Raw genomic sequence first — 27,978 nt, forward strand, 5'->3', positions numbered from 1 at the left:
TGAGCCCAGTTTAGTTCCCCTCTCCCATCACACCTAAAGTCCAGTTCAGGTACTGGCATACAAAAACTTCCACAGCTCCAGTCCCTTGTACTGTCAATAGCTATATGAGACAGTTTGCACACTACCAGTGGAACAAAGCCCCTTAATTGTGTTTTCAGCCCACATGCTGAACCAAATCCTTAACTGAGCATATGACAAAGAATGAACATTAACACACAGATAGTAATGATATTTAATAAACATTTGTTTACATTTTTAAAAAAGTTGCTGGTGTAATTCATAATGTACACTGAATTGGAATGGCAACAAATTGTTCTCATATAAATTTCCATCTATCGCTCTGAAGAAATATCAGATCTAGTTCCCAGTTGAATTTAGTCTAGGAGTGTCCTTTTGTAGTACCCCCACTTGATCAAGGGAGCTTTCACCTCTTTGCAACCACTTTAAACAACAACATTATGTGATCTTCCAATTCATGTGACATGCTAAAACATTTCTTAAAAGGCACATAATTTTTTGCAGGTTTCTGAAGTTTCTCCTCTACATTTTGAGGACTAGTTGCTTTCTTTTCATGCTGTTTGGGAAGAGAGAGTTCCAAACTTCTAAGTTGTCAGGACAAGCTCTGCAGGTGAGATTTATCATCATGTTCTCATCTTGTGTGAATGCATTAACAATCTAATCAACAGAACACTTAAAGCAAACTGCCTTTTAATCTTCTAATCAGTGATCTAGCTTTTTTAAAGCAATAACTGTCTTAATATATTTGAGTTAGATGGTCACAGAAATACACAACTAATATGTAAATAAATAAAGTTGCTTCCAGCATCATATGTGACCTTTGATTAAAAACAGTCCTTGGAGTTTCAAAAAGATAAATAGTCAGACCAGAGTTGTGTTGCAAATTTTTCTTAAGTTAAGTTATGAATATTCCAGTTGGTAAATAAGGATTGTAATATTCAGACTATACTGAATTTGATTAATATAGTTAAGGTTTCAGAATTAGAAATTTTTTTTTATAGGAAGTAGACCAAATTTACTAGTGTATTGAAGACACACTAGTAAATATAAAGTGTCATTTACTAAAGAAAAGACTGACAGTAGCAGCCACATCCAGGGTAATTTTTGTTGTACTTATTACTGCCCTTCCCTTCTTTCACTGTAGTTTCTATGGGCTAAATTCTGTCACCTATATCTCCTGAGCATGATGGAAAGCCAAAGAGATGGGACCAGTTGTAGATAGACTTCTGTATCCTTGATTATCCACGCATGGATGTAAGTCAATGGAGGCAGACCAATGCACTCTGCCTGACTTACATACAGAGCCAGTTCATCTCCACAAACTATCAAGACTTCATTAGTGACCCTGTGTAATTTCTGAAGCCTTCCCTCATCACCCCAATCATGTGCAAAGTTAGCCTAGCTCACCATTACTACAACATATGGTGACAACCAGAAAAGGAACAGGCCCCCACACAAGCCCACTGGAACAGTGTTATTGCTCTGGATATTTACTTGCAAATGTTTAATGGAGTTAATTAAACATCACAATGTAAAACTAATTTTTTCCTCCGTTATAGTATACTTTAAATGAATAGTAAAAAGAGTAGATTAGATAATTGAGAACATTGGAATGTTCTGTGAATTATATTTAAGAAATGTAACCCATGTCAATTAGAAACAGGCACTCTTTAAAGCCCCTCCCAAAAGATTTATACCTGAGTGCAGAATTTCCTACATATTACTAAGTAAACTAGATACTCTGAAAGTGAGCGCTAAGATGTGACGTTAGAAACTGTACACAAATACCATAGGAAAAGCTTAGTTAAACACTATGTGGAGTTAGTCACCAAATGGAAGGAATGAATATCTGATGAAGTATATGTCAAGCTTCCTTTAGTTGAGCAACTGACAGATTTCTTTATGGACACAGCATAGGAAATCAACATAAGAAGCTCCTCCATAAAGACTTTTGTCTTCCACCAGGTATTGTCGGAAAAGCATTTCTGCTTGTTCTCGTTGCTTTGCTATTAGCAGCTGGAATGAGAAATACTGATTATTCAGGATATAGCAAGGGTTTGTTGATAGTGTATTTTCAGAGAAATAGTTTTATGTGCTTTAGCTGAGCACTGCCAAGTATACTACTTCACTTCAGCAGTGTCTGTAACTCATGGAGATCCAGGTAGCAGCAGCACAAGCACATATGTACACTGGGAAGTCAGGCTGCCATGGTGCAGCCCATACTGCTATTTTAAGTGAGCTAAGTAGATCAGTTAGTTACATAAGTTTATGTAGACATACCCACGCTAACAAAGAACCCTCATAGTGACTGGGTATGACGGTACTGCAGACACTCTGGGTGCATGTGTAAATATCTTGGAACAGCTTAAGCCCTTGTCTTTGAAAATCTTGCCCTAAATAACCAGCATCTATGTTCAATTCAAAAGCAAGCCCATAATCACCCTGATTTAATTTCTGTAAGTGAACTGTGCTACATACCTTGAAGCTTTTACTACTTTATGGTGGCATAAAATAAGTGTGCAGTATTTGCCTTATTCTGCTCCGATTTAAATCAATAGCCAGGGACTTCTGTGGAAGCAGAGTTAAGCCTGCCCTTTGGGAGATGGCTATAAATTGAACATATTTGGGCCCTGCTTCAACAAAGGGATCTGCCTGGCTAGGCCTTTCCACTGATACAGAGCCTGCTGAAGTCAAAAGCCCATGCAGCAATAAAGGTTTCTGAACAGGTGTCCCTTTGTTACAGGTTATAAGTTTCCAATCAACGCCAGCATTGCACAAATATTTTTTTATGGACAAGAGGAATCTGACTTGAATTAATTTTTCCAAGTAACTCATCATTTTCTCTCCTACCTTCATGGAGTAAGGTCTGTTGCTCTGGATGTAATCCATTATTGATCTGAGCTTCTTAGAATAGGGATTGTCCACTTCAGGGAGTAGTGTCTAATAACAGAATTAAGAGGTGATGAAATAGTTACATGATTCTATACACATCTATCATTAGTAGAGTCAATGCTAACATTAGTGACTAAACATTAAGAGGGCTGTGTATATTTTGTGTAGGAGAGGCTTTCCAAGACCCCACAAAATTATACTGGCAGATTGTGAAAGGCGTAACCAGTTCCCATTTCAAACAGGAAGATGTTGAGAGTCTCTGGGTTAGGCTAAAAGGGGTAAAAAAACAAGGGTGATGTCATGCTAGGAGTCTATTACAGGCCACCTAACCAGGTGGATGAGGCTTTTTTTAAACAACTAACAAAATCATCCAAAGCCCAAGATTTGGTGGTGATGGGAGACTTCAACTATCCGGATATATGTTGGGAAAAATAACAGCAGGGCACAGACTATCCAACAAATTCTTGGACTGCATTGCAGACAACTTTTTTTTTTTCAGAAGGCTGAAAAAGCTGCTGGGGGGGAAGCTGTTCTAGTATTGATTTTAACAAATAGGGAGGAACTCGTTGAGAATTTGAAAGTAGAAGGCAGCTTGGGTGAAAGTGATCATGAAATCATTGAGTTTGCAATTCTAAGGAAGGGTAGAAGGGAGAACAGCAAAATAGAGACAATGGATTTCAGGAAGGCAGATTTTGGTAAGCTCAGAGAGCTGATAGGTAAGGTCCCATGGGAATCGAGGGGAAAAACAACTGAGGAGGAGAGTTGGCAGTTTTTCAAGGGGACGCTATTAAGGGCCCAAAAGCAAGCTATTCCGCTGGTTAGGAAAGATAGAAAATGTGACAAAAGACCACCTTGGTTTAACCACGAGATCTTGCATGCTCTAAAAAATAAAAAGGAGTCATAAAAAATGGAAACTAGGACATATTACAAAGGATGAATATAGGCAAACAACACAGGAATGCAGGGTTAAGATTAGAAAGGCAAAGGCACAAAATGAGCTCAAACTAGCTACAGGAATAAAGGGAAACAAGAAGACTTATCAATACATTAGAAGCAAGAGGAAGACAGGGTAGGCCCACTGCTTAGTGAAGAGGGAGAAACAGTAACAGGAAACTTGGAAATGGCAGAGATGCTTAATGACTTCTTTGTTTCGGTCTTCACCGAGAAGTATGAAGGAATGCCTAACATAGTGAATGCTAATGGGAAGGGGGTAGGTTTAGCAGATAAAATAAAAAAACAACAAGTTAAAAATCACTTAGAAAAGTTAGATGCCTGCAAGTCACCAGAGCCTGATGAAATGCATCCTAGAATACTCAAGGAGCTATCTGAGCCTCTAGCTATTATCTTTGGAAAATCATGGGAGACGGGAGAGATTCCAGAAGACTGGAAAAGGGCAAATATAGTGCCCATCTATAAAAAGGGAAATAAAAACAACCCAGGACACTACAGACCAGTTAGTTTAACTTCTGTGCCAGGGAAGATAATGGAGCAAGTAATTAAGGAAATCATCTGCAAACACTTGGAAGGTGGTAAGGTGATAGGGAACAGCCAGCATGGATTTGTAAAGAACAAATCATGTCAAATCAATCTGATAGGTTTCTTTGATTGGATAAGGGAGAAGCTATGGATGTGGTATATACCTAGACTTTAGTAAGGCATTTGATACAGTCTCGTATGATATTCTTATCGATAAACTAGGCAAATACAATTTAGATGGGGCTACTATAAGGTGGGTGCAAAACTGGCTGGATAACCGTACTCAGTTATTGTTATTAATGGTTCCCAATCCTGCTGGAAACACATAACGAGGGGGTTCTGCATAGGGTCTGTTTTGGGACCGGCTCTGTTCAATATCTTCATTAACGACTTAGATATTGGCATAGAAAGTATGCTTATTAAGTTTGCGGATGATATCAAACTGGGAGGGATTGCAACTGCTTTGGAGGACAGGGTCATAATTCAAAATGATTTGGACAAATTGGAGAAATAGTCTGAGGTAAACAGGATGAAGTTTAACAAAGACAAATGCAAAGTGCTCCACTTAGGAAGAAAAAATCAGTTTCACACATACAGAATGGGAAGAGACTGTCTAGGAAGGAGTACAGCAGAAAGGGATCTAGGGGTTATAGTGGACCACAAGCTAAATATGAGTCAACAGTGTGATGCTGTTGCAAAAAAAGCAAACATGATTCTGGGATGTATTAACAGGTGTGTTGTGAGCAAGACACTCTGCTCTGGTTAGGCCTCAGCTGGAGTATTGTGTCCAGTTCTGGGCACCGCATTTCAAGAAAGATGTGGAGAAATTGGAAAGTGTCCAGAGAAGAGCAACAAGAATGATTAAAGGTCTTGAGAACATGACCTATGAAGGAAAGCTGACAGAATTGGGTTTGTTTAGTTTGGAAAAGAGAAGACAGAGGGGACATAATAGCAGTTTTCAGGTATCTAAAAGAGTGTCATAAGGAGGAGGGAGAAAACTTGTTCACCTTAGCCTCTAAGGATAGAACAAGCAGCAATGGGCTTAAACTGCAGCAAGGGAGGTCTAGGTTGGACATTAGGAAAAAGTTCCTAATTGTCAGGGTGGTTAAACACTGGAATAAATTGCTTAGGGAGGTTGTGGAATCTCCAACTCTGGAGATATTTAAGAGTAGGTTAGATAAATGTCTATCAGGGATGGTCTAGACCGTATTTGGTCCTGCCATGCGGGCAGGGGACTGGACTCGATGACCTCTCGAGGTCCCTTCCAGTCCTAGAATCTATGAATCTATGTACCAGTGGCCAGAGATAAACAGATGAATAACTGTATGCCTGCAATGAAATATCAGTTTTCCAATGGGAAAAACCAACAGGTGCCCATAAGAGAGCACAATACAAGGCAACTGAATTAGAGCCTTAATCACTATTTGGTTAGAAATCAATTTTATCAAATGTATTCGTAAGTATTTGCTCATTTTCAACCCTTTGTTTGTGAACTGTCCAGTGGTTGCTGGTCACCTAAATCACATAGTATTCTCTCTGTGCCCTCAGTGGGTGACCAGCACAGAGAGAGAGAGAATCTTAAACTACCTACGCTCTTCTTTCAATCCAAAGTTGTGGCCTCAGTTGTGTAACTGTTATTTGTTTGGAATGGCTTCCCACTTATATAGAAATCAAATTTTCTGCAGCCCAGTCCCCTCTCGCCCACAATATACTCACAGCCTCGGTGCTGAGATGTGCAAAGGATGGCACATTAAAGATCCCTTGAATAAGCTCTGGTGGGGCGCTGACTCCAAGCCACAAGAACATATTTAGCCCGTTCGCCAAGAAGAATACCCCTCCTTCAGACAGACGTTCCTCTGAGCAACGGACAGCAGTGGGAAAAGCATCACTCTTTACATCCATAGTGTGCTGCATGACAAGGGGAAAAAAGAGTAGTAAATTCAGTTACACTAAAGAAAAAAAAGAATGTCATAAGGAAGCTTCAAGGTCTATTGCTAATGGGGAGTTACACTCTGAAAAAGTGTAAAAAGGGCATTTTAGGGTCATATTACATCTCAATTACTCCTTTCCAAATTTGCTCAATTCGTAAGTTTTTGAAGTCAGGCTGTGTTTTTTCTAGCTCACACATCACCTCCCCTAAGATTCTGCATGCCAAAGGGTTTGCTAAATTATACCTGTACTACATTGATGCGCATTACTGTAACTGACTGTCTAATCAGACACAATTGGGTTGCACAGTTCGGATTGGAATTTAGTTAACAATCCTGTGAATGATTTGCAAGCAAGAAGAGTAGCCAGCTCACTCTCTCATAGTTGTACTGCCTCTGCAGGGCTGACAGTGGTAAAAACTTATTGTCTTCACTGACGCAAGCAGGCACTACTTTGAATGCACATAGTAAGCAAATCTTGCTGGGTAAGAAGTCACCTTTTCTAATGCAGCCACTTTTCAGAGTAGAGCTGCCCGTTACATAAAAATAATCTAGTCAATTTCAGCTTAGGCGCAGGGGTAGGTAGTACAGCTTCTATTCTTATGGTTTTGAAATGCATCTTTAAAGAGAGATTCTCTCCTCTTGCTGTTTCAGGGACACAATAGGGGGACACTGACTGAGTTTCTATTAAGATGACTACACAAAGTGCTTTCAGATTCAAAATGAAAAGAGAGAAAACTTCTTATAAATTGTTACTATAATTATTTTCTATTAAGCCACTGAGCTACCCTTACTAATAATTAATTCTTTCTGAAAGACAACTACCTGTCCTGTGCATAAGTGGAATGATAGTCATCTTTCACTGCCTCTAATTCAGGATTTTTTTAAAATTCCAATAAAGCTGTTAATCAACCATGACATTTAGAAGAAATAAATAGAATGAAGGAAACAAGCTATTGAGCGTAGTAAGAGCATCTACTCTATCTAAACATTTGGGCCAAAGTGATTGTATCTGTGCATATACAGATAGCTATAAACTCCAGTCTCACTTCCTCAGTGCTATGTAGTTATTTCTTCTGGTCAGTAACTTTCTCAAGACATTTTCATCTGACTGACTGAAATTTCAATCTGCTTGATCATCTGAAGACTAGACAAAGGCAAGAAAGTACCTCTACAACATGGGATCACTCTATATATAAAGAGCCCTCTGCACGTGTGCACATATGCATGGTCAGACAATTTAATTCAGCATGTCTGAGCCACTTATCACTTCTACTGAAAAACCTGTAAAAATAGTGTTTCCCCACTAGAAAAGACTCACTTCAAATGTATACTTACAATTGGCAGAAGCTGTGGATAGAAAAACAACTGGGTGTCAGCAACATCCATAGACATGACCAACTGCCTATGATAAGCTCTTTCATCTGTTGGAATTTCTGGTCTGCCAACTAGCACGCAACTTTTTAATAAACAATTAATATAAACTGGTAGCACCTTCATCGCATCAGGAAGGATAAGCTGAAAGACAAATCTTGTTATTTAATATACTCAATCTACTATTGGATTTATAAGCTTCTTCTACATATACTATCTTTTACCATTTATTTTTTAAGAGGTCATTTATGAAATATAATTTTTGTGCTATTCTAGCTGACTCAGGACTATTTGAAGCAGCTGCTTGCAAAGAAGTATTTGGGATCGGTAAATAAGCACTAACAAAATGCAGAAGAAGTTACTTCAGCTTCTTCCCCCCCCCCCCCACACCATAATTTTGTAAGTGAAGGATGTAGAACAGTATTACATTAAGCAAACTGGCCAGAAGGTGAGTGGGTAATATGAGTAGGATGTTATTCTAATGTGCACTTGGTCACAGAATGCAGTATTCGGTATACTTGTATGAAAATGTGATGCTCAGAATAAATCATCAGCCTGTTGTAAATCAGTTTGTAACCACACTGGCATTTTAAATGTTTTAAACACTCTTAATGTATAAATGGGCACTGAGTTACCTAACCTGAATAAATGCTTTAAATAAACCAACAATTATAATCTTATTACTGAGTGTAATCAGCAGTCAGTTAAATTGCTAGGTTCCGCCTCAAGGAAGGAAACAAAGATATGATAATTATGTAATCCTGAGATGAAGTATAATATAATACCCAGTTTTAGATGGGAAAACTGAGGCACAGACCTATTAAGTGACTTGCCTAAGGTCACCCAGGTCTCGAATCTCCAGTTCTGTGCCATCTCCACTGGACCACGCTGTAGAAGCATAAATATCCTGAAGCTACTATTATACAGAAAAAGCATTTAAAGCAAACAAACTGCCTCACATGTCCTGCCTAATCACTATTGATTAGGTAGTGATTAGTGATCATCACACCCTGATTAGGCCTCAACTGGAGTATTGTGTCCAGTTCAGGGTGCCACATTTCAGGAAAGATGTGGACAAATTGGAGAAAGTCCAGAAAAGAGCAACAAAAATGATTAAAGGTATATAAAACATGACCTATGAGGGAAGATTGAAAAAAAAAAAAAAGGGTTTGTTTAGTCTGAAAAAGAGGACTGAGAGGGGACATAACAGTTTTCAAGTACATAAAAGGTTGTTACGAGGAGGAGGGAGAAGAATTGTTCTTAACCTCTGAGGATAGGACAAGAAGCAATGTGCTTAAATTGCAGCAAGGGCAGTTTAGGTTGGACATTAGGAAAAACTTCCTGTCAGATTTCAGAGAAGCAGCCGTGTTAGTCTGTATCCGCAAAAAGAACAGGAGTACTTGTGGCACCTTAGAGACCAACAAATTTATTAGAGCATAAGCTTTCGTGGGCTACAGCCCACTTCTTCGGATGCATATAGAGTGGAACATATATTGAGGAGATATATATACACACATACAGAGGGCATGAACAGGTGGGAGTTGTCTTACCAACTCTGAGAGGCCAATTAAGTAAGAGAGAAAAAAAAAACTTTTGAAGTGATAATCAAGATAGCCCAGTACAGACAGTTTGATAAGAAGTGTGAGAATACTTACAAGGGGAGATAGATTCAATGTTTGTAATGGCTCAAAGAACAGGAGTACTTGTGGCACCTTAGAGACTAACAAATTTATTAGAGCATAAGCTTTCGTGGGCAACAGCCCACTTCTTCGGATGCATATAGAAGAAGTGGGCTGTAGCCCACGAAACCTTATGCTCTAATAAATTTGTTAGTCTCTAAGGTGCCACAAGTACTCCTGTTCTTTTTGCGGATACAGACTAACACGGCTGCTACTCTGAAACCTGTAATGGCTCAGCCATTCCCAGTCCTTATTCAATCTTAACTGTCAGAGTGGTTAAGCACTGGAATAACTTGCCTAGGGAGACTGTGGAATCGGCATCATTGGAGAATTTTAAGAGCAAGTTGGTCAAACACCTGTTAGGGATGGTCTACATAATACTTAGTCTTGCCATGAGTGCAGGGGACTAGACTAGACCTCTGGAGGTCCCTTCCAGTCCTATGATTCTACTTTACCTTCAGAGTAGACCACCACACAGTATTGTGAAAAGTATGACCCTTCTCTTTACAAGTTAAAGTAGCTTTTCATTTAACCTGGATTGAACTCCAGAGTGTGGTTGGTTACTGCACTGGTACTAAAATCCTGCTGGGAACTATCAACAAGCAGTGTGTTATCAGTGTTTTATTGGTATAAGGTGTTGGGGAAAACCCTTTTTAGACTAGCTTCTCTTTGGCTGGCAACATTGAAGAACCCCCAAGATAGGGAATGCACTTCCCTTCTCATCTATATATTGCTCTGTGGTTAGCATTACCATTTGCTAAATACATGATGACATGGTAAGAGAAAGGCTTTTGAGCTACATGGAGCTGTTCTTCAGGTCTGGGGAAAGTACTTACAAGGTCAAACAGTTAGTTTAGCATAAGCAGTTAGCACATATTGTAAGGGACCATTCAAGGTGAAGTGGCCTGTTAACACCACTTATTCATAGGACAAAAAGAGCGGTTAGTGGGTTACAGATTGTTGTAATAAGTTATAAATATCTGATATGAGAAATACCATGCACGGTCAGAACTCTTATTTAAAGCTCATCACTTTCAAATGTAACCAACCAATCACTGCTTTTCTTAATTAAAAAAAAAAAAAAAAAAGAGAGAGAGAGAGAAAACTCCCTATGGAGAATGAAAGGAAATTAAACCTTGCTCTGAAGTTTTCATTTGTGGCATCACTGCTTTTGCAATGCTAGTTATTTATCTTAGGTACAGACTCCAATATGGAGCATTTCCCTTGGGCTGGATCTTACCTGGCTTACTGCAGATGGACTGGCACAATTCTTTCTGTAACATGCCAACATACGAGCAGTCTGACTCACCAGGATCTCTCTGATTGTCTTTAAGGGCTGGCTTAGAATGGCTTTGAAAGCTACAATTACAGAATAAAGAAAAGATCATCCTAAAGTTAATTAGACATAAAAAACTTTGTTTCAGAGACCCATATTTAACCTGCATATAATATTAAAGAAAGTAAACTTATTTCTGAAGCTATTTTAAGTCAGTATCTGTTTCAGCTGCCTGACTTACAAATAATTCAGCAATATTAAAGAACTTTGTCTAGGTATATTCAAGATACGAACAGCTGTGTCTGCTGCTTAGAAAATATATGGTCCTGAACCTCTTCTCTGTTTTACACTGGTGTAACTCCAGATTTGCACCAGTGTAAGTTAGAGGAGAATCATGCTCTGTATGTATATATATTTTTCTAAAACAAAAATAAGTGGCAGTTCATAAATTTACCTGATTTAGCAAAGAAGTTTATAAGTGCATCAGTTTCACAACTCTTGTAGAGATCTGCTAACTGGGAACTACAGTTTAAGCCAATATTGTGTACGCGGAGTCGTCTTTGACCACTTATCGAAGTGTAAAGTACAGCACACTGCAATGATAAGAGAAGTTGTAGTTTTCACCACAGTTAACTTTATTTTAATATAAAACAAAAAAACCCACCACCTACTTGGTCTTTGGCACTTTCAACATACGACAGCAATAACAGATGCTTTATGCGAGGCTGGACTAGCAACACTCATCAAATGTTAATGAGCTATAGAAGCAATTTCCTCAGCATTCATAATGTAAATACACTGATGTGTAAACCCATCATAGAAGCAACTAATCTTAAAATTTACACAACAACAACATGAGTGATTAAAAAGCTTGCTGCTCTCATGGCGCCACAGACAGATGACATCATTGGAAAACAGCAAGAACTGGCAGCAACTTTGTTTTAGAAAGTCACAAGGTTTTAACTGTTTAATTTTTGAAAAACTTTATTAAAGAAAACATTTCAGCAAGTAACTGTAAATGAATACATGCCACGAAATAGGCAGAAGCTATCTGACAACTATTCGACACATCACATTATTGCTGTCATCACATGATAAAAAAAGGGGAGGAAGGAAAAGAATATGAGGAAAAGATTAAGAAGACAGTCTCAGAAAGTTAAGCTGTTCTCTAACACTTGAGAGATTTTTATCATTCTGATTTACTGCACTGGAATCTGATTCTGTTTTGTTTAAATATGGTATTTAGGGGAACTGGTATGGAATAAGAAAGGAACTGAGAACAGGATTTCTTTTTTTTGGCAAACACATTTCCTGCATCATATTAATCAGGATATTGTACCTTATAATGCTTTTCACAATGCACCAATATGAATGAAATTCTCACCGTCTTGTTCTTTATGGGCCTGATCCAAAGCCCACTAAAGTAAATGGAAAGACTGCATTGACTTCAGTGTGCTTGGATCAGACCCTTTATGAACAGCTCCCATTTGAAATGGAGATGTAAAATTAAAGTCTACAAGGAATGTGCATCCAATGTCAATATCGTACCATAGCCCTAGGAAATTACTTCACACAAGGCCTGTTATGTTTTATGGAACTGTATTTACCCAAAGATTGACTACTGAGTCATACATTATATTTCTAGGAGCATGACAAAAGGAAAAACCACAAAAAAAAAAAAAAAACAGTTTAGGTAATTTTGTGATTTAGCTTTGAAGATCATAAGTGATCACATTTTCTGGGTGTTAAAAAGAGAAGTCACGAATAAGCAGCTATAATAATTGGTGACAGTTTCTCATTGATAGCACTGGGGGATATATCCATCTAAGGAATGTAACAATCACTGGCATCGCCAATAAGTTTAAAGGCAGAAAATTCTGAAACCCAATCAGCTTTTAAATCTAAACTTCCAAGAATACCCCCATTGATAGATTATTGGGAACAGATACTAACTTTAGTGCTAAAGCGTAAGCAGCAATGGCATCAGCCTTGGCTAGCAGAGCACTCACAACTATTTAATTTCACATGCGTTAGATGTGCATCCATTGGCTCCTGACAGGGATCCCCATCCTCCTCCACTTCCATGAATGCCTGCAGATCCAGGCAGGGAGGAAGTCCTACATCTCCAGAACATGCTTCCCAATTACCCCCAATCTGATGGCCCTTCTGTCATGGGAGGCCCACAGAGTTCCTCCGAGACTAGGTCAGGCATGGTCTTGCAAGGGGATGGTATTGAACAGGAGGGCTAGACTACACACACAGAGACACAACAACAAAAACCCAACCCAACTTGCAATATAACCTTGTACAACTTCCACCACGGTGCTGTAGAACCACTCTGCTCTGGGTTCAGCTGATCGCCATATTTGGGGTCGGGAAGGAATTTTCCTCCAGGGTAGATTGGCAGAGGCCCTGGAGGTTTTTCGCCTTCCTCCGCAGCATGGGGCAGGGGTCACTTGCTGGAGGATTCTCAGCGATTTGAAGTCTTTAAATCATGATTTGGGGACTTCAACAGCTGAGTCAAGGGAGAGAATTCTTCCAGGAGTGGGTGGCCCAGCTTTTGTGGCCCGCATCATGCAGGAGGTCAGACTAGATGATCATAATGGTCCCTTCTGACCTTAGAGTCTATGAGTCACTATATGCAATTTCATGGTGGGCAGAGTCCCTGGTAAACATGGTTACCACAGGAGTTGTGATGCAGGCAGTTGGAAGCTTGGGCAAAAGGTTTCCACGTGGATGCCCGATGTTTGTGGCTACTGGGGGATCCGAGGCATTAGAGAAATGCTCTAAGCTTCTTCTCTAGGGAAAAGGTACCCTTGCCAATGGAGAAATAACAAAGAAACTCAGTTTCTTGAGTGAAGTTGACCCAATGTTTGTGTGTGTTTACAAATAGTTCCTGATTTTTAATAATGTTTCCACAAAATTTATTTTAAATAGAGTTTGGGAGATGATACTCTCCTAGTCCAAGTGTAGTTTATTTCTGTAAGGGTTTCTTTAAGGATGAGAAATATTTAAAAAAATCCGGAAGTTATTTTATAATTAAAAACAATTTTAAAATAATGTTTATAATTGTTTTTATAATTAAAAATCAATCTTTTAAACAAAGTAATCTGAATCTATGGAAACGTTTACCTCTTAATAATATGAAAATGAGAAACAAATGTAGAAGTGAGTACGGTGTGGTATTGACACAGTAATGGGTTCATCCCCTAAGATTCACCTTTGGAGTCAAACACAGGCTGAAGTCAAACATGAAATGGATTTTAGAAGTTTCAACTGAGTCCCCATTCGTGCCCACCACAACTACTAGGCAAGTTGACATGTTGGGAAGTGTTTGCTAAGAGTCCATGGACGGTGCACTGGCAGAAGTTTATGGGGAACTTAATTCCCTGGCCTCATGTGAGGAAATGACTTGACAGATGGCTGCAAGAACTTTGAGCTTTATGGGCCAGCCAATTATGGTGTCCTGCAACAAGATGCCAGGTGACTGTGTGTCTGACTGAAAGACTGTAGTTTCCTAATAGGGGGTCATACTTGCATGCAGATGATGGCTACAGCAGAGGCCTAGGACTCAGATGTGGGTTTGCCATAGACTACTTGCATGACCTTAGGCCAATCACTTATGGCCAGATTCTACCTTCTGTACTTAAGGTGTATAGGAATAGCATTACTACTACTTTGTTGTTCATTAAAACATGCCTCTGAACCTTAATTGGTAGCACGTCACTGGCAAGACTGCGCTGAGTTTGTATAAATTATGCCTGGCTCAGATCATATCCACCCCGTGAGTGGGAGGTATTTTATTATTACTGAAAAATAAATCTTGCACATTATTTAATGAATGACACAGATCTAACGTTTGTCACCTGAATTAAGGCTCCACTGTCTTCATTCAGTTTGTCATCATGCTTGAACTCCACTGTTATTGCTTTGTCACAGTCTACTGCTGCCATCTCTACATCTGTGGTGTTGTTCATGTAAATGGCACCAAAGAAGTCAGTGGCCCTGAAACCTGGAGGCAGATAACAAATCAAAGTACATAATTTTTTTATTTGTAAATTTTTTTTTTTAAAGTGACCCATTTTTATTGATGTTCAATATGCTTTGCAGGATGAGAGTGGAACTAGAGTGACCTCAATATCTGGGAGGCCCCAGATACTCTGGTAGCCAGGCATTTCTGGTTTCACTGCCAAAAAGAGGCATGATAACAGAAGACTCTCTCCCCATCTGGCAGCTGAGCCAGAGTAAAGGAAGGACTGTTGCAGAGTTGGTGCCCCTCGGAGCACCTGCTCTATTTAAAGCTGGTCCTGGAATACCTACAGTTGTAGGTAGAATAGTTGTCTGAAAAAACAAGTTTTCACTACAACAGAGGATTTTACAAAACCTGGGAACAAGTGGGTGCACAACAGTTGATAGAAGTGGTTTACATAAAAACCTAGCCCCTGAGGTGTGTGTAATATGAGCAGAATCTGCATTTGTATATGCAGATTAATTTCATGCACAAGCAGAACTCTGCATATTCAAATGTAAAGGCATGTACATTTTTTGTAGGTAGACCTCAACCTCTACTTTCTAGCAAAGTGCCCCTGAAGGTGTAAAATAATATGAGGCATCAGAGAAACAACATGTACAAAATTTACAACGTGCAATTATTTAAAATAATATGATTTGTTAGTGCTCAACAATTCTCTTCTCCAGGAAACTATGAATATGGTGACATAAAACTGAAACATGCACTCAAGTTAATTCTCATTCCAAAAGGATACTGTTACCTGTACTTGTGCGAACCCTCATGATTGCATCAAATCCTGTTCTTTTTTCTATGTCCTTCCTGAGGTCACTCAGGAATTGGGGACCATCAGAATGTACCTAAAAACACAAATCAAAACCAAAGCTGACATCCACCACTGGATGGCAGCAAACAGCAAAAAATGCCACAGTCTTGAAAACAGTTTGCTTTTAAATGGATGTGTATATAAAACATCATCCTCTTTACTTGTAGTCTTTAAACATGAGACATCTGCAGTGTTCTGCATGTCCCTTTGAACAGAAACAAGGATGTGCAAGAATAATCCAGTTCAACAGTAAACATTCCTATAATCTTGGACATTTAGAATTCCTCTACTCCCAAAAGGGATACCCTGACTGACAGGGTACATTCCATTGACTACTACTGAGTTGCTGCACTGACATCCCCTGCCTGGAGGATGAATTTTAAGGCCTCAGCCAGGACTGTGTACATTGTGTGTGTTTCTTGCTTGGTCAGCAAGAAAATGCATGTGCAGATCAGTTTTGAGCAGAGAGATTCTCAAATATGGGTCCCTTCTACACTGGGATGAATTTCAACCTATAAACTGCTTTACTTGAAGGACATGAATCCTGAGCACGTTGGTCTTGTCATGGCTGGGAAACACCCACAACTTTTTGAGTAAATGATTAGATTCTCGTTTTTCTCCAAAGGATGTTCATTTCCCTTTGGACATAAGCATTTCTATTTGTGATGTTCAACAATAATTGCTGTACCGTCTCAGAAGTCAATGAATTCAAATGTCTTAAATGTATTTAAGTGAAACTGAAGATGTTTTTGAAAGTCTTTAAACTTGAGCTTGACTTGTCATTTCCAAGTTTTGCGAGACACACAAGCTCTCCACAGCTTCACTCATTTTTTATGCTAGACTAGACTAGACATTTCTTTATAATGGAAAGAAAACAGTAAATTCCTAGCAACTAATCTGACAGATAGGGAATTTGTTAGCACTTACCTGAAAATTGTTGTATTTGTAAAGAGTTCCTCCAGTGTACATTGTGACAAGACCCATGGAGGCTACATCCACATACTGGTTTGGGAAGAGGAACAGATTCACACAGCAGCCGTTAGCCACACAATCTTTGGCCAGAGACTCATAAATATTCACCTGCGGCTGGAAAAGTATCTGCAGAGAATAAAAAAAAAAAAGTCATGGTAGTTTCTCTTTGGACATCACCTAAGATACTGTTGATAATATGTCAAAATTCAACCATCTACTTGAAAAATTAAAAATGACACAGCTAATACAATTAAAGTAACTGCTTGAAAGCCACTGAAGTCAGTGGCAGCTGCATGCATGTAGCAGAGCAGAATTTGGTCCTTGATTTTTAGCTAAGTGTAGGCCCTGCTCACAAATGGAGTGAGAGAGGGATGATCCATACTAACCAGCATAGGGCATTTTTGCAACAGTATCTGGTGTCACAATCAAAACTTGTGTGGAGACCAGGGTTTGTTGGAAGGTGTGGAAGTGTGAGAGAGTTGGATGGGGTGGGAATGGAAAGGATACGCAGTTGGGTATAGGTGCATATATCACTGTGAAAGGGGAGCATGACTTTGATCTGGTCATAGACGGGTGCAAGAAGCAGGCAAGGTGTCCGAGTTCCAGCTTCATTCCTCCGCTTCTTGATGCCCTCTTTTTGGGGCCAAGAAGACTGAAACGATGCCCCTTCCTTGCCTGTCTCAAATGAAAAAATGAACTCGGGGCCTAATACTGAGCACATTCCTTTTGTGTTGCTGGAAGCCTGGCTCAATGGAGGGTGGAACCCTTTGAATCCCAGAGCCTACCAAATTGTGGAAGCTAGGACTTGTGGTGCCTCAGACCCCAGTGCGCACACAGCCATTTAGAAAGGAGGTGTCACGCAGGGGCGCAGGACAGGTACAGACAGCACCGAAGTTCAACTTTTAAGGTAGAGAACTAGGCCAGGGATCCTAAAACCTATGCCAATCACTATCTGGTCATCTTTGCTCTAGAAACAGCCTCAGAATGCTGTGATTCCACATAAGTTTTTGGAGAACAAAAGCACTGAGCTAACAGTAACCAAAATTCCTTGTTAAGTGAATGGCTTTTTTACTTGTGCAGGCTTCATTTATGGTGGATAGGGGTGATTTAGGGCAGTATCACTTTGTTGTTGATTTAGGATTGACATTAATGTGTGTTAACTAGATAAATAGTGCTCATGCACCAGGATGATGGGAACATAATACATTTTATCAAAGTAATTAATATGCATCTATTGAAATTTACTCCATTCTTTGAAAAAGACTAACAACAAAAATCATCGCAATTTTCTTCTCAATTCATTGTAAGCTCTAAATAGAAAATACCTTCTCTTTATCCGTATTGATCAGTTTTTTGTCATCTCTGTTTTTCAGCTTCCCTGGTGCTTCAGCAGTCGGCAATGAAGAATGGAAGATAAACAACTTTCCAGCACATTCTGCTGCCTGTCACAAAGAGACCGTAACAACCTTTTATTCTGCTGCTGGTATAAACAAATGAACCTCATTTTCAAACATTTGTGTAAACAGAAGTGTAAACTTTTCCTAAATCCTCGTAAGCTAAATTGTCCATTTCTTTCAAGACTGAACTCTTCATGGCACCGAAATCCCAAAAGAATATCACTGGGAATTTAATATCCATAAATAGCTTAATCTAACAGACATGTCTGGTCGTATGTGGGGTTACAGTAATTTCTACATAGGAATCTAGTCTTGATGGACAAAATTAACAATACATATCCCAGACTGCTGTCAATTTAATTTTTTTTAATGCCCATGAGTTAAATAGAAAGTGCTACTGCAATATAAATGTTAAATAACAATGCAATAAAGGATAAACAGACAGTGAATTCTGTATTTCTTATGCACGAGTGAGTCCCACTGCAGTCAGAGTTGTGTGTGAACAAGGACAGAAGAAGCTGGCCCCCTCTCAATTCTTTTTTCTCCACTTGAATAATATCAATTAAAGTTATGTATATGTATCTGGAGATTTTTTAAGAATAATGAACTTCAAATTTAAATCATGTTGCAGGGAATGAGAAGAAGTTTTTTTCTTCTTGGATCACTGGGGGTATATGAACATACAGGCTGAAGTCAAGGAATCTTTAAAGGGTGTGAAGACAATAGACTAACTTTGCTCATGGGATACCTTAATATATGAGCAAAACTTAACAGTTAGGCTAAAAGAAGGGTTGCTATGGTGTTCCAGACTTTTAAAGATTCTTTGTATTCATCCTGTAAATTTATATACCTTGCTAGCCAGAAAAAACCTTGTGCTGTCCAGGCATCACACAAAGCTATCACCCTGACGGAAGTCTCAGCAGAGAATCCAAAGACTGAATGGATGCTGAAATTGAAAAAAACAAAAACCTTTTTAGGTGGTCCTTCCAACTCAGGCCAGATGCACATAGGTTGTAGGGAAGTCAATATGGGCTGTCTGTGTACACAGAAGAAATTGTGCCAGATCCTTGGCTGGTGAAAGATAGCAAAGCTATGCCGATTTACACCAGCTGAGGATCTGGCCCTCTTTCACTAAGTCCATTAATTCAGCATCTAGCATAGGTGGTAAATTTTAAAAAAATGACCTCATACCATACTGAGGAATTTAGGAGTTTTATATATTCTTCAATTAACTCACCACCACCACCATAAATCTTCTGCCCAAATTTTACCTAAGCTTCCATTTCACCTGTTTATGAAGATAGTGTGATCATTTTAATAATTGCTAACAGCTGGCAGGACAGCAGCAGTTGGATTCTAATAGGAATGTTCTGCACTGAAGTGAACAGAATGTCAAAAGTGTGGGATGTTACAGATATAGGAACACAAAGAAAAACAGTCTACATGGCTAATAGGATGACTTGCAGAATAAATGTACACAAGAAGTTTCCAGATGGGTCCAGATTGATCTCTGTTATAAAGTGAATTCATTACTAGGTTTCTAATTCTTGTGCCTGTACCTAGTTTATATTTGTTTCTTTCTTTCACTTGTGACATCCCTCAGCCCGCACCTCTTCCCGCTGCCCCCATTGGCCTGAAGCGGCGAACTGCGGCCAGTGCTGAACCTGCGGACGTGGCAGGTAAACAAACTGGCCCAGCCCTCCAGGGGGCTTACCCTGGCGAGCCGCGTGCCAGAGGTTGCTGACCCCTGGTATAGTGGCTTGAATGTGCTGCTAGAATACCGCCTTTAGCAGGGGGAGGTCTTTAGACTGGCCAGCAGGGAATGAGAGAAGTTCAACACACGTGTGGTAGGGAAGGAGGCAGGGGCTGCTGCCTCGCTCAAGCCCCACTTTGGTTCTCTGCTAAGCCAGTGGCTGGGCAAAAGAGGCATGGCCAGCTGACTGGCTGCTATGTTCCCTGCAACCACCTATTTAAGCTAAGCCTGGCTTTTCTAAAGCCTCTTATTCAAAACTCTCCAGTTAGCTGCCCAGCCCTCCCTCCCTTTACTTATAGTTGTGCCGCTTATGATGCTGTGGGGATCTGACTGACCCCTTGTTTTTAGGGGCCAGGAAGGAATTTTTTCCATTGGGCCAAACTGGCTTGTAGTCCAGTGGGTTGTTTTTGTTCACCTTTCTGGCAGCCTCCTGGAGGTACATCTGGATTAGAAACAGTGGGATACAAGGTTCATATCACACCGTTATGACTATTGACTCATCACAACTTGCAGCCGTTGTCCAGTGTGGGTAAAGGCTAACAGGGCCAGCGCCCAGAGGTAAATGAGCCTTGAGAATGCACAGTTGGACCTAGTGCTCAGAGTGGAGGAGTCGTCTGAAGATTTTGTGGACAGAGGTCCCCCCACCCAGCCCTGTGGATTACTCCACCACCCTTATGTGGGAGGTGTGATGGGCGGAAGAGTTTCACAACTGAGCCGAGTTCCTGAGATAGACTGGGGAGGGTCTACCTGGTTTGTGGTAAAAGCCCAGTAATTCTTATTGGACTCAATTAAATGCCTAGTACATGAGAACCAGGGGTGGGCAATGTAGTGCCCGTCCCCAAGATATAATTAATAAAACTGTGCTGAAACCCGTCCCAGGTGTCTGTCAATCATTCACCTGCTTGTCCTGGTCAATAATGGAATCTAAGTTCTGGAAACTATCTGTGGTTTCTTTTGATTTCCCACTGCAATTTGTGGGAGAACTTGGCAAAGTCATTAGCAAAGTGAATTTTTGTAGCCTATCCTAATAAAGACTTTGTTCTCACACACGGAGGAACATTCTAACCTTTAGTGCTTCCATGCCAGCCTGGATAACAGGAGCAAAGACAGTCTCACTCTCATTAGTGTCTGCAAACATCTCTGGAATCTGGTCCAACAAGCTATGAAAGGGAAAAAGGATGAGTGTTTCAACTGGTTAGAATACTTGTGTTAATACCTAAAAATCTGTAACATATCAAGCCTTTTTACACAATAACTTGCTTTCCATTAAAATAAAATTCAAAGAAATTTTTAAAAGAATGAGGAGTACTTGTCTAGCTTGTCTATAAAACTACTTGTCTATAAAACTGTCTGGATTTTCCATTTTACAAAATGTACACTTTTAAATTTAATTATAAAATAATATCAAGTCACACATGATACTGAAATATAAAAAACAGAGTAGCTTAAATTTGGGGAGTAACTGTACTAGGAGGACTTCAGGAATTTGAGATCATGATTAGCTTGTAGCATGCATATCAGTGGAGTGAAATACATGCAGTATACTACACAATGCTCCAACCCCTTTTCCAGTGTTCTATAAGCAATGTCCGGTACATTGTGTTCTCTCTTACACATGGGGTAAATTTTGCCTTCTATCTCAGCTTTGAAAAGGCCAGCTGATAGCTTTTTTCTGTGTTTCAGAACTGGAAAATTAGGGTACAAGCTTTCTAAATGCTTGCCTCTAAGACTTTCAGATAAAAACAAACACAGAATAATCCAGTTTATTTCAAGGCAGTGATCTCTCCAGTGATTTCTGGCTGACTTTTTGGAAGGATCATTATTTGCTTTAAGCCATAATGAAGAATATTCATATTCAATTCATATTCAAATATGAAACATTATTTCTTTACTTGTTCACAACAGATCGTGATTCCTGAAAGTTGACAAGGAAACCATCCAGCAAAGGAACAAAGACTTCTCCAACATCCGATACTACCATCATCTGAGGCTGAGCTAGGTTGCTCTTTACATTAAAGAAATGAAGAACTTTGTTATAGGTGACAAAGCCAACTCGAATAGCTGAGGTCTCTTCTTGCTCTTCTCTGTGAGAAAAATATAAAACGGAACAACTGGAAATAATTTTGAAATATTTACTTTGCAATAATAAGAGTTCTTTGAAATGCCAGGGTGCTGGCAGATAACGTCTGTGTGGTAGAACAAACAACATCAAGATGAAATGTCCCAATCTTAGTGTTAGTGCTAGTTAATATAATCTAATTAAATTAATTGATATAAACTTTTTTTTGGTTGGTTTCTTTAAATCTATCCTATCAAATGTGCCTCCTGTCCCTCCTGTCCAAAGGGCAAGTCGCGAATATGGAATCAATTAAGGAAAAATCACATATAATTTAAAAAGGAGACCCGGTTAGTTGAAAAATCTGCTTTATAGGAAACAGATTAAAGTTCAATGATACTTACTGCTAATGACTGATGACTAATGGAACAGTAATTACACTTATTGGGAACATCTTCTGTTTATCTAATGGTACCTCAAGACTTGTGAGAGTCAATCTCATGTTGCTTCTTTCTCTTTAACAGCCACTTTCATTCCCTCCATAGTTGTGTTATGTACCGTATAAGTTGTTCAATCAATACTGCTTGTTTCTGGCTATATGTTTGCTCCTATCAGGTCAACAATGGATATGGGGCTGCCACACTGCGTATCTCACAGCTGTCCCTCTTGCAGGAATTTTGCCAACAGCAGATTCAGCCCTTATTCTTATGACGATAGTGCCTCTACAGCTCCCTGGGCAACAACATTACTACTAGTGCTGGTCAGACATTCATCTGATTCTTTTCCCCCATTAAAACACAACAACATTGCTTAAAAAAAGAAAAAGAAAAAACAAAACATGGGCTATCCAGGTTCAATTCCTGATTCTGTCATCCACTTCCTGTGTGACCTTGGACAAATCATTTAATCTCTCTGTGCCTCAGTTCCTGCAAACTGGGGATAACAACATTTCCCCACCTCACAGGGCTGTACGACTATATATTCTTTAGCGGTCACAAGACACTCAGAAGCTGCAGTGACAGGACTCAGATGTATTTAGATTGTTTTTCCTGTTTCCCTTAATCTACAACAGAAGTCATTCAGAGTGAAAGTGTATGATTGCCGTTTGTTCATGGAACAAATTAACATGATAGAAAGTCACTAATCCACAAACCATATACTATAATTCTCACAAACAAACTCCCAGAGGTTTCACTCATATGCTCTGCAAAAATTTAATAGCCCAATGCTGCGCAAAGTCTCATGCTACAAAGAACTTAAGTGTATAAAATATATTACAGTACGTATACCAGTATGCTAAAAAGTTCTATCATACGATGTAACAGTTTTGCAAAATTGTTTTTAAAAAAATCTACCAGCCTAGGAACAACATCATTACCCACCCTTTCCTATGATAAGAATGATGATAAAAACCACAGGTATTTTATTCACCCACCCAAATAAATTATTTATCTCAGAAGAGAAGAACTCTGTCAGCTAGTCATAAAATTAAAATGCATTTGTCAAGATAAATGAAGATTGCCCTGAGTTTACCCTTCAAATATTAGGTGTTAGCTGGACACCATCTTTGTCCAGAAAAGACTGGCCACATTCTCTCTGTGGCAGTCTGCAATAGTTTATGAGTTGATCTGTGATGTACTGAGGCCCCTCAAAAGCACATTGATAGGATGGAAGCCACCATCACGAGGACCCGAGTGATGAACTGGCTTTGTGCTGCTCCTCTACACCAGGGTAAAATTTACTCTCTGTGACCTAGTGGGAATCACAAACAACCAATGTGCCACTCTCTAGAAAATCAGGTCTCAGCTTTCTCCACCCAAACATTACAACAGAAAAAAAGGTTTTGGAAAAGAAGACCTCTAGACCTGTTCACAATGCCCAGATAGAGAACCCATGCTCTGAAAAATGTGTGTCCTTCAATGACAGTAAAATCCTGTACCCAATTAAGTCAATGGCAAAACTCCCCTTGACTTCAGAGGAGTCAGGATTTGGTCGTGATTGTTTGCAGTTGAATATTTTTAAAAACGCTGAGGAAATATTTCTTCCGTTGTTTAAAATAAATCAGATTTTTATTTTATTTCTACCATAGCACGGTTGTAGACACAATCCTGCCCATGGACATGTATATGCTCCCACTAATTGGCCCTGTATGTTTTGTTCTCTTGGTCCCTGCTGTATATACAGTCATAAAGTAACAACAGTGTAAATTAACACTAAGTGGAACAACTATAAAGATAACAGTGTTTAAATAAAAAGCCCTCTTATCTTACTACAGAAATATTTTCTCTACAAATCAGCCGCTAGTCAAAGTGTATCATTATGCATTTTTAAGGCCAACTTTTCTGCTTGCATAACTCCACTGATTTCAGTGGTGTCATCCCAGCATAGATTCTAACCTGGAGTCTCAAAGTCCCAGCCCGTGGGCCACCTGCAGCCCAAGAACCTCCCCGCTGCAGCCCATGGAGGAGAGACGCAGGCAGACACGTTGCCAGCAATGTCTGCTGCAGGCACTGCCCCCCCGCAGCTCCCATTAGCTGCGGGAGAGGGACAGAGATACCATCACTAGACCCTGGGCAGAGTCAGCCATGGAGGCAGCGTCACTTTTTTCCACAATGAATATAAACAAGTCAAAATACTGAACACAACTGTCTAATGCCCACCTTGCTGCAATCCTGAAGGTTTCAACTGCTCAGTCACTGAGGCCAAATATCAACAAACTGATAGAACTGAAGCGTTGCCAGGTGCCTGGCAAACACTAAAAACTGTCTGGCAGGCGAAGAATTGTATAAAGTTGTATGACAGTTTTATTATTTCTAAGAAATTCGAAATAAAAAATACAATATCAACATTTTCTTTTCTGAACACCATCTTCAGTGACATTATTGGCCCGCTGGGAGGATTTGAGGACTGGCACTGGCCCTAAGGTAAATTGAGTTTGAGACCCCTACTCTAGCCCATGATCTGGCCTTTGGATGAGCCCATGCTTATGCTCTGGACATCCAGTACACACAAGCAGTGGGAGAAGGTGAAATAAATACAGTGTTTTATTACAATTCCTGCTTTGTTGAGGGTCAAGCAATAAAGAGAAAATATTACATGAAAGAATCCTGACATGGTATTTCCTATCAGATCTAGCTGTTTTCAAGATATGTTAAAAATGAATTGCCTATGACGATTCACAAAGTTAATTTAAAATGTAAAAATTCTCATTTTTCTTTTCTCCAATCTGTAATTCTCATGTCAGTGTAGAATGTTAATCTGCCATTCTTGGCTCATGGGAACACAGCCTGATCATAAAAGGATTACTTTGATCAAAAATGAATCAATGGTCTATACTTCCTGGGCTACATTATGACATATTTGAAATAACTTTGCAAACTGCACCTAGATAGATTAATCATTTCTGAAGGGAAGGTTCTAATTCTCCCCTGCCACTCAGACACTGTTACTGGGTTACTGATGTAACCACCAAGAAGGCTATTCCAACATTCAGTATCTTGACAAAGCCAAAGGATTAATACTCTGCACTAATATATTCCTTTATTCTGTGGAAAAGAGGTGCACACATTAGCTAGTTAACCAAAACACCCTTAAGCAACATGCATCTGGGCAGTTCTGTAAGAGGATACTCTTCACGTATCACCTCAATAGTGAATTTTGCAGTTTTCTCTCTCGAGTCTAAAGATTAGTCATGGATGTGGAAGCAGACAGCATTAACTAACATGGCTCAAACACATCACAGTTCTCTTTAGAGCCTTCCTGGTAGAGGTTTAACTCCTAATATTCAGAGCCTGATTTTTAGAGGTGCTGAGCACCCACAAGTTCCAGAGACTTCAGTGCCTAAATATACATTTGGGGGACTGGTTTTAAGCACCCGAATTTGAACATTTTAACCTTACAGTTTTAAGCAACTATGGGAAAAACAGAGGCCCTGATAAGGCGATAGAAAACTCTAATCCCTTTTAACTTGGTATGGGAGTTGCCTTTCCCGAGACTCTTGGGGTAACCTACCCCCAGACCCTTCCAGTCATTTAGGTGCCTAAATACTTTTGAGGATCCGGGTTTACTCCTTACCCACTTCACTTGCCCTTTCTCCTGCCTATCAGTGATCCATTTCCATAGAACTGCCTGGCATAAACCCTTAGCTCCAATTGCCCTGAGCAGATATACTTCCTTATTACTAAAGACAAACAGCAATACCTTTAGCATCTCAGAAATGTGTATAATAAAAATAATTTTAACAAGAGGCGGTGGTATCTATTGTAATTTCATCTCATCTTCTTGCAAAAGTTTTTATCTACAGCAGCCGAGTGCAAAGATACATTGAAATCTCTGCCATGGCATGTGTGTGTGTGTGTGGGGGGGGGGGGGTCAGCAAATTTTGTTAGACTGCCTTATATGGATAATGTTAATACTATTTCCCTTAAAGGAATTAAAAACTATATGAAAGCAAAAAAACAATTCTTGAAGAAAATGTGGGTTTTTTAAAATCTAATTACAGTATTTAGGATCTGATCCTGCACTGTGATTAGCTAAGACAGGCCTTTATACCTATTCAGAATCCTGTTGGCGATAGGAATTGTGTGTTTTCTCTTTGTACTCTACATGTACTTTATATTAATGTTTTCAAGATAATTCATTTTTCTTAACTGTCTTTATTCAAGTTTCTAAAACCATAAAAACCAACCAAAGCTTCAACTTCCATAACTGCTCTTTACCTTTCACAAGTTAAGCAAGTCTCGATGCCAGTCAAACTATATTAGAACTGTCAACAATGTTAAATATGTAGTCTAGTATGATCTGTCAATTATTGTCCTAAAATTCTTTTATCATAATTTTGATATTTTCTGAAGCTTTTTTTGTTTTCTCTGTTCAGCAAATGAGTTGTTGAAATGTGGAAAATTATATAAAACACACTGTGATCTCTTTACCTTGGAAGTTTATCCAGCACAGTCTTCAGCTCATTACATATGAGTTTAACAAGGCCACTCTTTATGTTACTATATGACACGTCGATCATGAAGATATAGGCTGGTGAGTTTGGAGGCTTGTTGTTCTACAGAAAAGACAAATAATCATCATCCACATACACAAAGCAAAACTAGAAAGAGTGACACATTAAGGCCAACAAAACCTACAGACTGCTCAATCAGGCAATCCAAATAATTATTTGATGGTTGACACCTATACTAAATAAATAATAATTAAAATGATGATCTAATCTTTGAAAAGCACCATCTCTGGAATAAAACATTACAGGATAATAGTTTTCTGCTAGTCTAAAACATCAAGGTGAAGGTGTTTATTGGGAGTGGACAAATATTACAGGAAGTTTTCTGTAAACTTTCAAATGTTTAAATAACGTCTCTTTGGCTCTTTGCACACCTTTTATTTTTCCTTTCCATGTACATTTGTATAATAGCATTTCACTAACATAAATTCTTCAATTCAATTTCCATCAGCATTTGTACCAAAACACTGATAAGCTATAGGAGACCAATCAAAATTAAGCAAAACAACTCAGTCACTTTAGGATCTGATCCTGCACTGAGATTAGCTACGACAGGCCTTTATGACTATTCAGAGTCCTGTTGTCGATAGGAATTGTGTGTGTTTTCTTTGTGCTCGACATGTACTTTATATGAATGTTTTCATGATAGATCATCTTTCTTAACTGTCTTTATTCAAGTCTCCTCAGGATGCCTGCTGTGTTGAGTGCTTTTTATTCTGACATGCATGCTCTTCAACATTTTCAGGGCCAAGACCAAGCCTGATAAAAAGCTTTCACCAGAAGCATTACAACTGATACCAAACTTTTCTGTCTACAATATTCTTTTTAACAACATATAAACTCTTTTTCTTTTTGCAGCCTGAGAGAAGGTTTTCTCCTCAGAAGTGCAACTCCTGCACTTTGACTGGCTATGAATAAGTATGTTTTGTGCTCCAGTAAATCTTGACAACAGCTGAATTTCGAACCACTGAAAGGCCCCCTGTACTTTGAGAAAAAGCTGATTTTATACAAGATAAATAAAGCATGAGCTCATATCATTTATATGTAAACAGAGCTAGGCACCCAGTAACATATTGGGTTGGTACTGATTCTTCTGGGTAAAAGTTCTTGCATGTTATTTCTTGTTCGTACTGTAAGTAATGTATAAATGATGAACATACTGTACTAAGCTACACCAAGTTTCTATGTATAATGTTTATTTATAAAGTTATTAAAAAGTGGGTGAGGTAATTTCTTTTATTGAGCCAACTTCTGATGGTGAGAGAGACAAGCTTTCAAGCTTACACAGAGCTTTTCTTCAGGTCTGGGAAA

At 39.2% G+C, this 27,978-nt stretch overlaps 1 protein-coding gene and 1 long non-coding RNA gene across 6 annotated transcripts in view; one reads left to right on the forward strand and one right to left on the reverse strand.

Annotated features, from left to right (window-relative positions):
* Positions 1–21,878, forward strand: part of LOC101946383 (uncharacterized) — a 32,690-nt gene extending 10,812 nt beyond the window's left edge. The window contains exons 4-7 of one of the 4 annotated variants that reach the window (XR_006172652.2): positions 523–628; positions 17,824–17,933; positions 19,451–19,526; positions 21,506–21,878. This is a non-coding gene — a long non-coding RNA (uncharacterized LOC101946383). Of the gene's footprint in view, positions 1–522; positions 629–7,964; positions 8,358–17,823; positions 17,934–19,450; positions 19,527–21,505 lie in introns of those variants that run through there. The other 3 variants (XR_006172653.2, XR_010601311.1, XR_010601312.1) reach the window with 3 other exon arrangements.
* The window catches only part of SEC24D (SEC24 homolog D, COPII coat complex component), a 100,502-nt gene continuing 72,742 nt past the window's right edge, over positions 219–27,978 (reverse strand). For both annotated transcript variants that reach the window (XM_024106410.3, XM_005290297.3), the window contains 13 exons: positions 26,588–26,712; positions 21,493–21,684; positions 20,667–20,760; positions 17,776–17,892; positions 16,406–16,576; positions 15,416–15,512; positions 14,510–14,655; positions 11,098–11,236; positions 10,608–10,726; positions 7,653–7,832; positions 6,103–6,294; positions 2,869–2,958; positions 219–2,034 (listed from right to left, as the gene is read on the reverse strand). In XM_024106410.3, coding sequence (XP_023962178.2) covers positions 1,894–2,034; positions 2,869–2,958; positions 6,103–6,294; positions 7,653–7,832; positions 10,608–10,726; positions 11,098–11,236; positions 14,510–14,655; positions 15,416–15,512; positions 16,406–16,576; positions 17,776–17,892; positions 20,667–20,760; positions 21,493–21,684; positions 26,588–26,712 — 1,803 coding nt within the window. In that variant the 3' untranslated portion in view covers positions 219–1,893. The remainder of the gene's footprint in view (positions 2,035–2,868; positions 2,959–6,102; positions 6,295–7,652; positions 7,833–10,607; positions 10,727–11,097; positions 11,237–14,509; positions 14,656–15,415; positions 15,513–16,405; positions 16,577–17,775; positions 17,893–20,666; positions 20,761–21,492; positions 21,685–26,587; positions 26,713–27,978) is intronic.

This window comes from Chrysemys picta, chromosome 5 (genome assembly GCF_011386835.1).
Source record: "Chrysemys picta bellii isolate R12L10 chromosome 5, ASM1138683v2, whole genome shotgun sequence".
NCBI classification, from domain to species: domain Eukaryota; kingdom Metazoa; phylum Chordata; order Testudines; family Emydidae; genus Chrysemys; species Chrysemys picta.